The 15863-nt window shown below is 37.7% G+C and overlaps 1 protein-coding gene and 1 long non-coding RNA gene across 7 annotated transcripts in view; one reads left to right on the top strand and one right to left on the bottom strand.

Moving 5' to 3' along the window:
• The window catches only part of ARFIP1 (ADP ribosylation factor interacting protein 1), a 41317-nt gene that overhangs the window by 2000 nt on the left and 23454 nt on the right, over positions 1-15863 (bottom strand). For all 6 annotated transcript variants that reach the window (XM_032109629.1, XM_032109628.1, XM_032109626.1 and 3 more), the window contains 3 exons: positions 12866-13087; positions 9302-9459; positions 7040-7214 (listed from right to left, as the gene is read on the bottom strand). In XM_032109629.1, coding sequence (XP_031965520.1) covers positions 7040-7214; positions 9302-9459; positions 12866-13087 — 555 coding nt within the window. The remainder of the gene's footprint in view (positions 1-7039; positions 7215-9301; positions 9460-12865; positions 13088-15863) is intronic.
• On the top strand, positions 4639-11836 carry LOC116444328. Its single transcript, XR_004240276.1, has 2 exons — positions 4639-4817; positions 10832-11836. It is a non-coding gene; the product is annotated as an uncharacterized LOC116444328 (long non-coding RNA).

Genomic DNA, 15863 nt, shown 5'->3' with positions numbered 1-15863 from the left:
GTATTTGCCACCCTTGCAGAGAGTTGCTGCTTTCCATCTCATGTATACCTAAATCAAATTAAACAGATGTATTTCTCCCAACGATATTTCTTGCCCATCTCCTGTAACACAGGGTCATTTACAGCACTTTGTCAGTATCTTGACTAACATTTGTGCAAAGTAGTCATGAAACACACCTGTCAGAGCAGCAACCAAAACCTGGGGAGAAGAGCACAAGGGCAGCTGGAGTTTTTCTCTTCCAGCCTAGTCTATAGCCTGAGTGATGAAGTCAAAAGTCAAGGAAATGTTATGTTTCCATCCTAGCACACCAAGAAACGTGAAGTTGTGAATGGAGAGCAGTATGCTGAAAGGCATCTGTCCAGTTTCTCCTGCAGCCAAAACTGGTCTTTTTTGTTCCTGAGTGTACTTTCAGCCCAGCACCACCTTCCTCTTGTGTCAGACCCCAAATCCCCACAGTGATGGCCCTGTACCTGTTTCCAGCCTGGGTGTTGAGCCCAGCAGCAGGTAGCCAGTGTAGAAAGGAACAGAGGAACAAGGTGGATGACTGAGCCCCAAGGGAAGAGGTGGGAGGTAACAGATTAAGCTTTCTCTACTCAAATTTTAGATCACTGCCTCATCTCTCAGCACAATCCACAAGAGACAAGTCTACTTCTGTCATGCTGGGAATCAAAACTGTCCTTGGGCCAGGTTTGGCCTATGCCTACCAGTGGGCTATGCCTATTTTAACAGGTTATTTGTTATTGGTTACTGTGCTTCTCTGAAATGCATGCAACTCAATACAGAAACACTTTATGGTCTTCATTTAACAAAACATCTCAAATTAAAGCCCCCCACCATTATATCTGACATGCTATGACACCTGAAGAGTGCATATTTACTCAGAAATGTAATAAACAAATTTTAAAAATACCTTGAGAAAAAAGGGCTGAGCACATGTGTATGCATCCATGCAGGAATATCTGAAAATTCTAACACAAAGCTAAAATTTCTGATTATATCCCATTTTTTTTAACTGAACATAGACGCATTGCAAACATTAAGTGATAACCTCTTCTTTGCTGGCCCAAATTTTCATCTAAGTTGCTCTGACAATTTGAAAACTGGTACACCTATGTTTTCTCCTTATGTTTCCCCTAATAATTCAGGCTAATTTATGCAAATACATGCCAAAAACCAGGCTTTTTGCCTCATTAACAGTGTAAAATGATACGTTATTCCACCAAAAGGCTCCCCAAGAAAATACATGAGATGTGTGAATGGTTAGAAAGGAATTCCCCATCATACCTTGAGATGATTTTCTTTTTCATTTACAATAGAATTTACAGAATTGATCACATACAGACATTTTAACATCTAGGAGAGACAGGATTTAGCTAACTACACTTGTTCAAACATAGTTCAAACTCTTTTTTGAGTCATAAAAGATGGCCTCTTCTTCAGTTTATGTGGGCAGACAGGTATACAAATACATGGATTTTTCATCTATAAAAATGTTCATTCCCAAAATATTACACTTTACAAGTGGAAAATGTCACAACAACATGAAGGCTTTGCTTTTAAAAGTTTAGATAGAAACTAGAGTGCTTTTCTTGAGCAGATACTTTCATCATTGTCATGCAAGACTTCATGCAATCCAAGCCAGGAATTCTACAGAGAAGTACACTCACTATTATACCATATTATTAAAATGCTATAAGAGTTTTACTCATACAGTTAATAGGAATTCAAATAAAACAGGGGTAATGAACCTCCCCTCCCAGCCCAAGTTCATCAATCTGAGACTAAATTGGGTACTTTGTCAGGGTAGCTTTTAACATAAACCTTCTGTGAACTGCCCCAAAATTTTCTGATAATTTAAAAAATTCAGTCAGGCTTAGGCTCAAGTGTGTGCGTGTGCACACAGACACATACAGAGGTGGGAATTAACAGTGTAGAGGCAGATAATCTGGACTGAAATAATATGGTTTGCTTTGGAGGGATTTTTTGAACTACCAGAGCTACCTCACTGTATGAGGTTCTATCCCCTAGATCATTGTGGTATAAATTTTGTGATTGTTATCAAACTGGTTGCAGAGGTTCAAGGTGTTACAACTTCTGCTCTCCTCCTTCAGAAGCTGATTGCAAAGTGAATCCCAAAAGTGATGGTGGGATCTTCTTTTCCATTAGCTTCATTCAAGTAACTTTAAGATGAAGTTTTTCTAGAAAAAACCACCCAAACTGACTGACACTGTACAAAGAAGCTCTACTCTGAAGCAGCAGCCAGCAAAGAGAAAAAAGCTGTAAGACCTCAAAACACCTGATGTCCACAGGAAAACCACCGGCAACCACAGCTAAGGACTGGACAGCAAGTATTCACTTAAAACCAAATTCAAATTTACCCACTTTTCCCACGAAAGCATCTCACTCCAACTTGGGGAATGGGAAAGTATCTTACCCACTCCCATATCCAGTCACTGATTCCAACTTCCACACTGTATTTCACCTTAGCCCTCTGTTGGCAAAACATTCATGCAGATAAGCAGTCAGTTGGATCAGGGAACAGATCTAGATTAAAATTAAGCAGACAACAATGTATCTGCTTTAACCTGGATCAGTTCCCCAATCTGATTCTCTACACAGCTGCAAAAACACTTTTACAAACACCAGAGAGAAGGCAGTGGGGGGAAGAGGGGGGATGAAGGGATCACATTTTTTTTGCAGCAAAGCCTTGAAACGATTGTCAGATTACAGCACTAAAGGCCAACTCTTGATCACCAAGCTGTAGCACCAATTCCAGGAAAGGAGTGTTTGAAGATTTGCCTTTCAATCAATGAATGCTAATGGTATGCTGCTAAAATACAGTTAAAATACAGGTTCCAGTGTGTGACTAACATGCCTGTCAAAAAGCCATCATGCTTTACGGCTGAACAATAGTTAAAATCTTTGCTCCTTGTTAATTAACTACATATACCTATTTGTTCCTAATTATAAGCAGAGTAAGCACTCCATAATACAATTGACAAACATATCTCAAAACAGAACTGAACTTTGTGGATAAGCCTAAAAACCAGACACATCCCACACAGGAGACTTAAGTGTCATACACAGAAGATACTATAGGTTGGATTTGACTTTTCACGCGGATGCTCTTAGCATTTTAGTTTTTCCTAAATATTGTCCTCTTTCCCCACCTCCCGCTGAACATTGTATTTTCCGTGGCACAGTAAGTACATATTTCTTTACACGTCCTCATTCAGCCTGTTTCAGCCATCTCAACGACCAAAAAGACAACACCCTTTCAAGTCTTTCTGTGAGTCTGTACTTCCTCACAACCATCATAATCCTTTCTCCAAGCTATCTTAATTTTAAGGTACTTAGTCTAAACAGTTTCATCATCTGGGTCTCCACTGGATTGCAGAGTGCTTTCATTTGTAGAAGCAAGCATTTAAGAATCAAACTCCTGAAGTACAACTCACAGAAGTGCAGTCAATTTTTTTCTCTACACAGAATGGTATTTGACATTTCTCAAGTGCATCCAAGAGTAACAGGGTTTTTTTTCTCAAAATGACAACACCTTCTAAAACTGTTTTCAGAAATGACAGAAATCTTTCAGCTGAGAACAGGACACAATCCTTATTAAAAAAAAAATCTATTTGTAAGATACAGATTTTGAATGCAACTATTCTTACAGCCATTAGCAAATGCTACAAATTTCTATGGAACTCTTGTCAGCTGGGGATAGCACCAATAAAACTTTGTAACAACATTAAGAAAAATGAGTTCTAACTTCAAGATCAAATGCTGTAATAAAAGTCAATAGAAATCTTGTGTATCTTGGTTTTACAGACAGAAACTTGCAATTCCAGCTTTACTGTAATGCAGCTCTCTGAACCTTTGAGGGCTTTTAATTGAAATACTAGCACAAAGAACAGGCACAAAGGGACTGCAACCATGCGATGCCTTTTCCCCATATAGGGAAAAGCTAGATAGGGCCAGCTAGATTATGGGTTCTTTGGTGACATTTGCAGCAACACAGACCAGCTGGAGCCCACCAGCCAGTTAAACTGGCTTTAGAGGTTCTTTGTAGCACCATTTACTAGGAACACACTGCTGATAGCTGAACTGCTCCCAACTGAACCAATGGATTTATGCTGCCATAAACAGCAAGAACAGGGAAAACCTGAACTAAGAAGTTGTTTCGGGTTTATTCTGTTCTATATCTGATCTCTGCACTTAATTAAGAAATGTTATCAGACAGACACTGGGACCCATCTCAGTCCTACCAACCAATGTTACAAGGGAACTCTGCAAAGATTCCCCTGATCTCTCTTTCTGCTCCTCCTGGAATATCAAATACTCCCTTCCTCCAGTAGCTAATCTCTTTAAAACAGATTCTCATAAAGAAATGACACTGAGTGTATTTGCTCAGAAAACAAAGTTCTGTTCACCTACAGCCATTATAAAAAGTTAAATGCTCACTTTATGCTGAGAACAAGTACTTCACAGAAATACACCACCAAGAACAGACAGCACAGATTTGTTGCTGCTCCTGCTCCCCCTTCTTACACTTTTTTTTAGAAAGGCAGCTGAAGTGTAAAAGGCAGTGCTTCTGTGCCAGCGCTCCCAGCTGTAGGAAACAAAGGATTTGCAAACCACAGACTGAGCTTTTCTGGCCAGGGCCACTGCAGTGCAACGTTCAGACACTGCTGCTATGGGCCGCAGTGCTGGGGCTCTGATGAAGACAGCAACACATCACTTTCCACTGCTTCTCCATCAATTTATGCTCTTCTTCTCCAAGGCAGGCACAAGCCATCCTACTTGCTGCTCCTCCACCGCAGGTAAGTTACTTCCTTCACTCACTTCAAACTATTGCCATGATGGCAAAATGTCATCTTACACAATAAATAGAAAAAAAATAAAGCTTACCTCAGAAAAGCTCTTAGCAGGTAATTATACTTAAGCCACTATTTAAGTGCAAAGGAAGTCCTTTCTGTAGCTCATTTGGGAACAAAATTACATGCACCCTTTAGTAAGAATTTTTACATCTCTAGTGTCAAAACTGAGAAATGTCAACTACTGATAAAAAGGCTTAAGCATGTGAGATTCCCTACTGTATTAATCTAAAAGGCAGGAAGGAAAAAACAATCTCTTTCAGAAACAATTTTAGGCTGTGACTGCTAACAGGATGCTTGGTCTAATTCAAGACTGTCACTAGGAAGACAACTTCTTCAGTGTTCCCTAAACCATCTAATTTAGTTTAAAAAAATTATGGAAACTTGTTTTGTACAAGATGGAAATAAAATGCTTTTGCTCTGAAGCCTTCCTATACATATAAACATAAATTGATCAGTGTATTATACAGATAATGGAAACCATGAGGAAGAAGGGTAAGTCCTATTTTAAACTAATTCGAACTTAAGCATCAGAATTCCTGTACAGAGATGAGCTGGAAGGATCAAACAATTTTAACAGAAGTACATTGTAGCGGTAGCAAAAACTTACTGAAAAATGAAAACAAAGGCAGGGAGAATGGGAAGACACCTTCAGCATATCTGTTTTCAACCTAGCATAGTTTTAAAACACAGCTCTTAGGAGCATTTTCTAATTTAAGAATCAGTATCAGCATTTAGATTAGACTTCAGCTTCTTCAAGAAAATTAATTTTAATATGGATTTTTTCAATCCTTTTATTTTCCAATTTTTTCAGCAAGAACCAGAAATAAAGTTAGGCCAACACCAATTTTTTAGTCACCTGATCATATGATCCATCACAAAGCCAACTTTTGATGGCTATGTGATTCCAGACCAGGGAGTCCTAATGCAGATGCCTTTATGAAGGAACAGCGCTCAGGAGCTATGTTTTAAGCGTGTACCGTTATGGAAACCAAAATGTTTGCTTATTTTCTCGATTTTTTTTCTCTTATCATCTGTTGATGGTTCACATTTCTTCCCTGACCTCTATTTTTATTCTAAGAAGTGGATGCAACTGCATATGTGATAATATATTCAAAAATACAAAGTAATAATCCATTTTAATTGGTTTAGCTTGTCCCCATGATTTTTCCCTTAAATTTTCCTCCAAGGAACATGGTTTGCTATCGTTGTCATCTGGGGCCAGTCATGTATTCTTTGACAGACTATTTTTACCTGTGTTTAAATTTTTAAAATAAATTAATCAAGCCATATTGAAAATGTTAATCCACTAAGAGACCTGGATAAACTGACAACTATCTATCTATATTTTAATCACATTTTCCTTCCTCTGAAGACATGGGAAATACAGCCACACATGATTATAACTATCTCCCTTACCATGACTAGGAACAAAAATCAGATCTTGAAAGACCATACTTTTTACATCTAATTAGAGACAATTTAAAAGGACTCATTTATCACAGAACAATTTAAAGGTTGTTTTGTATGGCAGTTTTATTTTTGCCTGGTAGAATAAGAAGGGTAAGAATACCATCATTAAGAGGATATCAATGAAATGGTAGGGTTGAAATAAACACTTATGGAAAAAACCCCACCCTTCCAATCAACAGTTCAAGAGTCCTGTTTTAAATTAAGAAACTATAAGGGAATTAATTACAGAAAGTAGTACTTCTCAGTTCAAATTCTTAAAGCTTAATTTTGAAGAAGCCTCTTCATAGTTCTCTCGCTTTTATTGTGCATAACCTCCATGACAGTGTTGCCAAACATGCATATTACTTTGAATATTAAATCAGTAATTATGTGACTCATTTAACCATTAAATATGGTAAACTGGAAAAGTAATGCTTTTGCAAACTTGAAACCTCCTGTATCAACACGAAATTTACTGCCATAATGTTTGCCATTTGTAGCTGGAGCAGCTTGCTTAGGGACTTCTAAAGCTGCCTGCTCTAAAAGGGTGTCCTCCAGTGATATAGCAAGAACTCAGAAAATTCAGCTTATTTTCTTTGCTTGCTCTACTTTTAAATGAATATCTATTTCAAGATATAACAACTTAAAATATTTCTAGAAAGCAGTTAACTTCTAGAACAAAACTCCTAAACATAACATGAGAATTAGCAGCTTACCTTATTTTCTTCCAAAAATTTCAATTTGATAGATACGTCATTACGCATTTTGTCGTATTTCTCTTTATGCACTTGAAACAGTTGCTGTGATTGTTCAATCTTTGGCAGAGTGTTTGCATCACGAGGGCCAAGATTCAGCTCTTCCAGGTCTGTTCGATAAGCATCGTATTCAATCCTGAGAAGAAAGAGGAGAAGGGGGAAAAAACCAAAAAAAATCTAAGGGTAGCGTCTCAAAACTGACCTCACAATTAAGTACAGAAAAAATTTTAAAAACTGGTTAAGTATTTTTCCTCCCTGCTCCTATTTACCAAACAAGCCCACTCTGAAGCACATGTATAAAACTGCCTCAACAAGCACCCTCCCTTTTCTGTTTCTGCCTCGGTCACATGCTCTCAGCCCTCTGTTTTGTACAGGCTTCAGTAGTCAGAGCTTTTCCTGGGACATCTCAACCTACTAACCCAGAAAAAGGTAGCAAATATTTTTCAGGTCATTCTTCTGCTGTTGAATCAGTTCAATGGAGAGCTTGTGTTAAGAGTAAGAGACACATCAAGAGCATGACACCCCCTTTAAGCAGATGTTTGAGGAACAGGTCACTTATACCAAACTCTGACCTAAAGCACTTTCAGCATGCTCCACGCTTCTCCATATGCATTAACTGGGCAGTTTCATAACTCTTCCACAACACTTTTCTGAGAACTTGTCTGTCCTATGGAAAAAACAGACTGCAAAAAGATGGTGCAGCCCTGCCCAAAGCATTACTCTTCCTTCCACAGTTTTCTGTAGCTGTCAAATGATGGAACCTAGCATATCCACCAATTTTAATGCGACAAACCACACTATTTCTGGCCTTTTAAACATGCTTTCTCACAAACATTTCTTAAACTGGAAACAAATAAGGATTAAAAACCGGTTATAAAACACAGTTTTCAGTTGATATAACTGCTCAAAAATAAAATACAACCTTTTCAGAGGTAAGAGGAATAATATTCACAGGGCTCTTCCTGATTCTCATTGCCACTATAATTGAGGATTTATATGTAATTTATGGCTTAATTCCAAAAAGGAAACTATTAAACTAATAGAGAGCAGATAAAAGATGGGAACAGATGAACACTGAAGCGCAACTAGGGACAGGAAAGAAGAGGCACAGAAATAAATGCAACCTATTTTCACAGTGCAAAATGACGAACCGGCCCTGTCAGTGAAGAACCTTCGTAATTTATTTGCCTTATTAAAATGGCAAAGTATTTGATTTCTTTAGTGAACAGAAAGAGAAAGCAATGAAGGTATTTCAGGAGGGAAGAACCATATATAGAAAATGACTGACAAAAACAACTGCAGCAGATGTATTTTGCACAAATTTTCAAGGGGATACCTGGAAAACGTATGAACCAATTCTTTTTTTTTTTTTTAACATGCCAAAAATAAAGCAATACCTTATCTACACATTAATTCTGCCTTTCATGCCTTTGAAAGTTTACCTAAATATCAAAACAATAACTTACTATTTTGCTTAAAAATAAGCACTAGAACAGAACAATTAAAAAAGAGAGGGAAAGAACTTCAAAACTCAAGCAGTTTGCACTTTCTGACCTAAAAAAATCCACAGAATCACAAAAAATTATGTGCATGAACTACATCCTTTGTCAAATTAAAAGAAATTGTGAAAGAAAGTCAGAATGGAACCACTCATCAGAAATAACTACAAGTTCCTGGCAGGAAAAAGGAACCCAGCTTTAAAGTGCTATGCCACATCTAAAAGTAACCTTCTCCAGGGTAGGAAAGCCATTCCTCGCTCACTGAGAAAGTCCGGTTTTATTTTCCCCTTTCTGACCAAGCCTGCAACTTCTGCATAAAAACTGAAGTGTGAATTGCAGGCATTGTTCATCAACAGAGGCACAAGAGTAAATGTCTTTCAGTCACAGAGATTATTTTACCTATTGCAATGCAGCTGGATAGAAGGGCTAATCTTCCACTGTCACGCTACCTTAGAAAGCTACCTTAATCTAGCACGCGGGAAATGCCAGCTATAATTACTCCTACAGCTAACAAGTAAAATTCAGTCTACAAGGGAACATGTACAAAACATTTGAAGATCTGTGCAATCAGTTATAGTTAAACGGAAACCCTCATTAGATGAGAGCTGTGTTACAAGGTTTTTATCTGACAGGTTAGTCACTCAAATACACAGCCTAAGCTGCTACAGAGTCTGCTTCCCAAGAATTAATTCATAATGAAAAGAGCTAGACACAGGATAGCTACCTGGCACTTTCATACTGTTTCACAGTCAACAACGTATCCTCAATTGTTTTATTTACCAGTGTATTCACACTGGCAATAAAAAAGTTAATAGCCCCGAGAAGGGTTTCTCCATTTTTGGCTAGAAGTTTCTGCGTATCTGCATTGTAGCCAAACTCCTCCTATAAACAAAGAACAGAGAAAACAAAAGCTGTAGATCAACTGAAATCATAACATTCATCAGCAAATACATAAAAAAATGCAAACACAGATGTGTCAGTTCTTTCACTTCCGTTTGGGTATGATTATGATTAAACCAATATGACTTTGATACCATATTCAGTTCACAGTTCTTATGAAATCTCTCCACCATCAGTAAAACATGGTTTAGATTTTGTTACCACACATGATGTTAAATCCTATTTTATAATGTGATTTTTCTGCACTCTGGTATCTTGAATGTTACTTAAAAGTAAGTGCTAATGCAATCTTCGCATTGTCATTCAGCAGGGTTTTAATCCAGCATCTCTCGTGGTTGTCTAGGTAATGCTTTAATACGAACAGAGACACCACTACATTAAATACAGTAATGTAACTAAATGCGCAAGGGCACACAGCATTAATTAGCTATTAAGTTTTATTCTTACATTCTGGAAAGGAGCACTGCAAAAAAACCCCCAGCATCTATCACGGTTTAATAGGCTGTAAATAATTGAAGAGCAGAGCATTATAATGAATAACAAATAAAAATATTAATGTAGCTCATACATCAATTTCAAAGGGACAAGGGCAAAATTCTTTCCAAGGCATTTCAGCCACATTTAGATATATGTTTGTCCATGTCTCTTTGTTAACAGCAGTGTAGACTGACCAAAGCTGCAAAGATTTTCCTAATGCATGGATGCCAAATGAATCCAATTATTATATCTATGTCATCCATATGGCATCTCCGTATTCTACAGATGGGAGTTCTCACAAAAGAGTACAATCTCTGGTTGTAATGACTGTAAAACATACTAGGTTTGTATCTGGAACTTGGGCCTTTTTAGAGCTTGCACACTGCCAACAACTGACTCAGAAGTGCTGTATTCTCCCAGTCTCCTTTCATCTGTCTAGAAAATGAACACCAGAGCCAAATGATATTTCATGTTAACAAGTTCACGACAGTAAGGGTAATGCATAATGGGCAACGGTAAGACAAGAATCCTCTAGAAAAGAGGATGCAGTGGAAGTGAGCAACTGAAGGAGAAGAAAAAAGAAAGAGAACTTAGGGCAAGTTTTCATGAGCTAAGCCCTGTAAACACTGCTAAAGATCTGTCATCTTTGCTTTGTACAGCTGCTTTGGGCAGCAAAAGCAGTTGGCTAAATTGCTACAGATTTTGCTGGAAAAAAACCCCAAAACAGTATTTTCCAGCTGGCTTTGCTCTAACATTGCCGGCTACACAGCTAACACGAGTGCTAGCACAGAGAACAAATAGCAGCATGCTGGCAAAGACAACAGCAGCAGGACTGCCCCTTGCAGCAGCTTAGTCTCATCTCTTTTTCCTTCTGCAGGCAAGACTGCAATTAGTTTTCCAGCTGGTCCTCTCACTCAGATCATCCCAAATGAACAACACTACCACTTCAAAGGGGGAGGTACGAAGGATGGGACTGCAGCGGCCTGCAGTACTAAGGAACGCGCTAACCAACAACCGTGTCCTTCCAATGGCTCACAGTTTCATACACACTTTTGAGCTTTGTCCATGACCTCTGCAGATTATCTCTTATGAAACACATAGGAAATCCTTTCTGTACCAAGAGTCTACGCTCATTTCACACCTTATGCTCAGGTCAATTAAAATTTGGATTCATCTGCCTATATAGTTAGAGGCACATGAGCCTGGAACTAGGAGTTACCTTTGTATCCGAAAGAGAAACAGCAACCCATTCACATTAAGTAATACCTCACCAGATACCACATTAAAATTTCGTTTTGTTATCATGTATAAAAGAAGAAGTATTACGTTGAGACTTGGAGTTTTTTTAAATTTTATTTAAGCTTATATACTGTTATCACATTAAAGACTAACTATTCAGAAATTTTACTTTTAGTCCTGCACAAGTTTTAGAGGCAACAATCCAAATATCCAAAAGTAGGCCAGGCTACAGATGATAGTACATTGCAGATTAAACAGAGGGAAAATGCAAAGAGGAAAGAGACAAACACCAGGAAAGTCTCCAAGAGGCAAAGGTCAGATAACTTTTATTACAGCAGCAGAAACCTTTATTTGATTTTCATCAACAGCCCCATTCAATAATCTACACGAGGTGAATGACGGAAACAAATTCCAGACCAATACAAGACATTGAAAGAACCTGGAAGATCAGTATTCCCATTAGAAGTTACAAGCTAATCATGGGAAAAAACCCAAGATTCACTAAATGAGCATGATGCCAGATTCCATCCAAGTTTTGGAAGAAACACCAAGCTTCAGCACATACTTCGTAACAACCACTAAGTTCTGCCACAAACCACATGCCCATATTTGTGTCAAGAATAAACTGATTATTAAAAGCTTCTTTTAGCAGATCATTTAATTTCTTAGCTGCTAGAAGTGTGCTACATTCACAGATTTTCATCTGTCAGACTAATATTAAAAATTCCTTCACATCAGTGTAGGAGTTTTAAATTTTTTCAGCTAGCTGTCACTTGAAGTTCCTCTGTGCAAGCATGAACTCCACCTACTCCCTTAAAACTCAATGGGAAAAGAGAATTATGAAAAGACAGATGTTTTTAAAATCACAAAGATAATTTGAGCTGTTTCAGCAGCTATGTTTTAGGGAATCATTAAGCCATTTAATACTGGTTTTCCAAAGGATCAAATTGTTTTAACTTTGCAAATGCAGCACAAGCAATGTAGAAGCAAGTCAGCTACTACACTCTGTAAGCAACATCCACGTTCTCTCTCTTTACAGCAAACAGCTTTACTACTGGCAACAGAAAGTGCCAGTACTACGTAGACTTCTAAACCATGGAATCATAACAACCCAGATATCTCAAGACTGCCTCTCTTGCTCAGCAACTCCAGACAACATAAGAATACAGGTTAGTCTTATTAGTAGGAAAATTCTGATTAAGAAAGGACTTTGAGATCAAATCTCAATGCTTAAACATGCTACAGAAAAATAATTTACTCACATTCAATGTGCACAAGTGAAGTAATGTGCCCTAATCTACTTACTCCCAGGCACATTCCCCAAAGACATCTTGTAATTGAAATGACGTAACACTCTGGAACACTTTGATGACATTTCATTAGAAGCAAACTTAATAGTAAAATGCATCTTCTCTGCAAAGCATAATTGCCAGTTCTTGAGTTCAACCATCAACTAGAGGCTAACATTTAAGAAACAATAAAGAACTACAGTCATTTCAGTCATTTCCTATAGTTTTAAGTGAATAACATAAGCTTTCAACACAAAGAGCATGTAATATATTGTTAACTACAATGTTTGTAAAAGTAGAGGCTAACAAGTAGATACCCTGCACGAGTCAATTAGGCTTATCTTAATCTCTGCCACTATGTTTTTACATTGTAAAAGTCTTACATGAAGTTCCAATGATTTCAAACTCAGGTCAGCAAACGCATCTCCAAGTTGCCTTTGGGTATGTACCATCTGGAAGAGCTGCGTGGACAGTGTCTGTGCCAGTCTCAAGATATTTTCATATTTTTTTTTGTTATCTCTCAATATATCTATCTGAGCTTCTAGTTCCAAGTCTACTGTTCTTGAGCCACGACCCAGTTTTTCAGAGATGATCTGACGTGTACACTGCAGAAAAAAAAGTAAATTATAAAGATTCAAGTATATTCAAGACAACATAGCATACACCCATTTTCAGCTTCAAGGGACATATAATTACACACAATTCTTTCACAACCACCCCTCCCAATATAAGTTTGCACAACAAACTGAAAAAACAACACAGTCTTCAGAAGTTTATCAGGACTCAGCAAGAACAGTTGGACAAGTCTCAACTCCTACTAAGATGAATATTCGAGTTAGCAAATCAAGAGCATAACTAATTGTTTCTCAAGTAAAAGAACACATCTCTTTATAGGTTTGGTGAATCTCATTAAGTTAAAAGAAGCATTTTAGCGCACTGCATTTAAAAGTTAGTTAATAGGAGCATTACTATTCTGCATAAAAATGTCTAGTTAGTAATTTTCTGGGCTTTGTCTACCAATCATCCTATTCCAGAACATCCATGTTGCATTTTCCAAAAATGTTCTTTTTGAGGTTTTTCTTAGGGGTTAAGTAAGAAGGTGGTGGTTTTCAGCATGTTTTTCTAAATCTGACTAGAAAACTGGGAACTCCTACTGAGAAATATGCAAAAGTATTAAAATGCAGTTATTATTTATACATCTATAAAACAGAGACGATTTACTCAGACTATTTCTTTTCTGTCATAAGTCAAATTCTTAGTAGATTTGCCGTTCATTAACACACTGAGCAGGAAATCTGCTCTTACAAGGCTGTAGACACTTTCACCCAGCCTATGGCTGTGACAGAGGAGGCTGCTACCACGTTCCACTGATCCGTGACACCTTGTCCGCCAGCAATTCGAGCCCAACTTGGCAGTGAGCCTCCCAAGATGCACATTGGGATTTCCCTTGACTGAGACACAGGAGAGAAGCCATTTGCAAAGCAGATGTGTAGCAAAGCTATACTATTGCTCTATGGAAAGCAGAATTATTTACTGCTGTAGTAAGTTACTTGAAGTTAATCTGTGGTTGTCCCAATGGGTGAAGGGATAACCAACTTAGACATATGAAAAATTACTGATGGAAACAAATGTTACAAGGAAATTAAGTTACTCATCAAGGCCACAACTACTCTGAAAGGAGTTAACCTAAGCACAAAGCTGCTATTTTTATCTTTTTTGTGAAATAATGCCCAAGTTTATCTTATAACATACTCCCCAAATACACTACAGCACTGGATTTTCCAATTCAAGGACTCCCCAAATACTCTTTCCCAGGGTTTCCCAATTCAAGGACTTTAGTTTAATCCTGCCTTTACTCGTGTCCAAAGGAGATGCACATTCAACCTCCTGGAACTTCCATGTCCTTTCTAAATGATGAACACAGGAAAGAGTCAAGAATGATCATAGAGAACAAGCTGGTCATTACCCATAAGGTTTAGGTTGGAAGGTACAGATTATTTGGGCTACTTCGTTAGATTCAAGTAATTCACAAGAAAAAGCACAGCTAAGTCTAGGTGACATTTGTCTGTCAAGCATCAGAAATTTGGGCAAGCATAACAATTCACAACCTAGAATATAACTTTACTACCAAACTCTCCAAGAGAAATTGCAAAATACAGCTTAGCAATGAGTGTGCTCAGAGCATAAATAAGTCTTTCATTAGGAACTATGAAAGTGATGGTCAAATCTTGGCTATTTTCCAAAAGAGCTGACACACACACACACACACACAAATCCCCAAGGAAATGCAAGAGAAAAATCTGAATCATGGAAAACAAAATTTTTGAAAGCAAGAATAAATTACAAATGAAGGGATTATTTTCAGCCAAAGGGTATTTGCTTCAGAAGTTACAGCAAAACACCTAAAAAAGCCCAGCATTGACAAGTGAGGAAAACCCAGTAACTGGAAAGACTTACACTGCATACTTTGTTAAACTCAGATGTAGCGAAAGATAAAGAAGATGCCCCAATCTATTTTGATTTACTCCAGTTCTACGTGGACTAGTACAAGCACACAAGTTGCTCTATATTCTCACTAGCAAACAAAGAAGAATCCACTCATTAATTTCATCATGCTTTGTTCTAAGAGTATCTATAAAGGAAACTGTCATGAATAAGACCATGCTACTCAAAAACAAGTCACCCAATGCAAAGTTTAAGAAAAACAACTCAGAGAAAAAAAGTTACCAAAATACATTTAAGAGAACTATGTTTTAAATTGCATGTTAAAGATAAACAGAGGCATTACTGGACATGTCTCAGAAATAAATGTTCCACTAGTAGCCCAGTGTTAAGAGAGATTTGTAAAACAGGTTTGCCTTTTTTCCCCCCCTCAAAGTTGAAGAAGTTGTATGAAAAACAAGAAGATAAGCTTGTGAGAATTGCTGAAAGTCAAGAAGAGTAATGACTTTCTTGTGCCTAAATGTTTTTGCTAGACTGAAAACCACTTTCTCATCCAAAGGGGAAGGCAGAGGCTGAAGAAAGAACAGAAAAAGATCTTGTCACTAGACTATGGAAGAAAGGGCAATTTCTTTCCATGCTAACTCACTAACTAGGGAGCATACGACTGGCAAATGTGAAGGGGGATGGTAGTTGCAAAGGCATTTATATATGGGAATGACTTCTGAACATATCCAATAATTTAGATTTCTCAACCCCTGATACAGACACCATGGCACAAGAACTACTCATGTCAGATTCCTAAAGAACTTCCCAACCACAGATTTCACCACTAACTCCACTTGTAGATTAATGTCTGGTACATCGATACCAGGGATTTTAAGTTCAGAGGGATTCAAGTGCTGACCATTTACTCCTTCTCCTTATTTCTGCATCTTCTAA

This window comes from Corvus moneduloides, chromosome 5 (genome assembly GCF_009650955.1).
Source record: "Corvus moneduloides isolate bCorMon1 chromosome 5, bCorMon1.pri, whole genome shotgun sequence".
In the NCBI taxonomy this organism is placed as follows: domain Eukaryota; kingdom Metazoa; phylum Chordata; class Aves; order Passeriformes; family Corvidae; genus Corvus; species Corvus moneduloides.
Note: the sequence above shows the minus strand (reverse complement) of the source record. Positions and strands in the feature narration are given on the sequence as shown.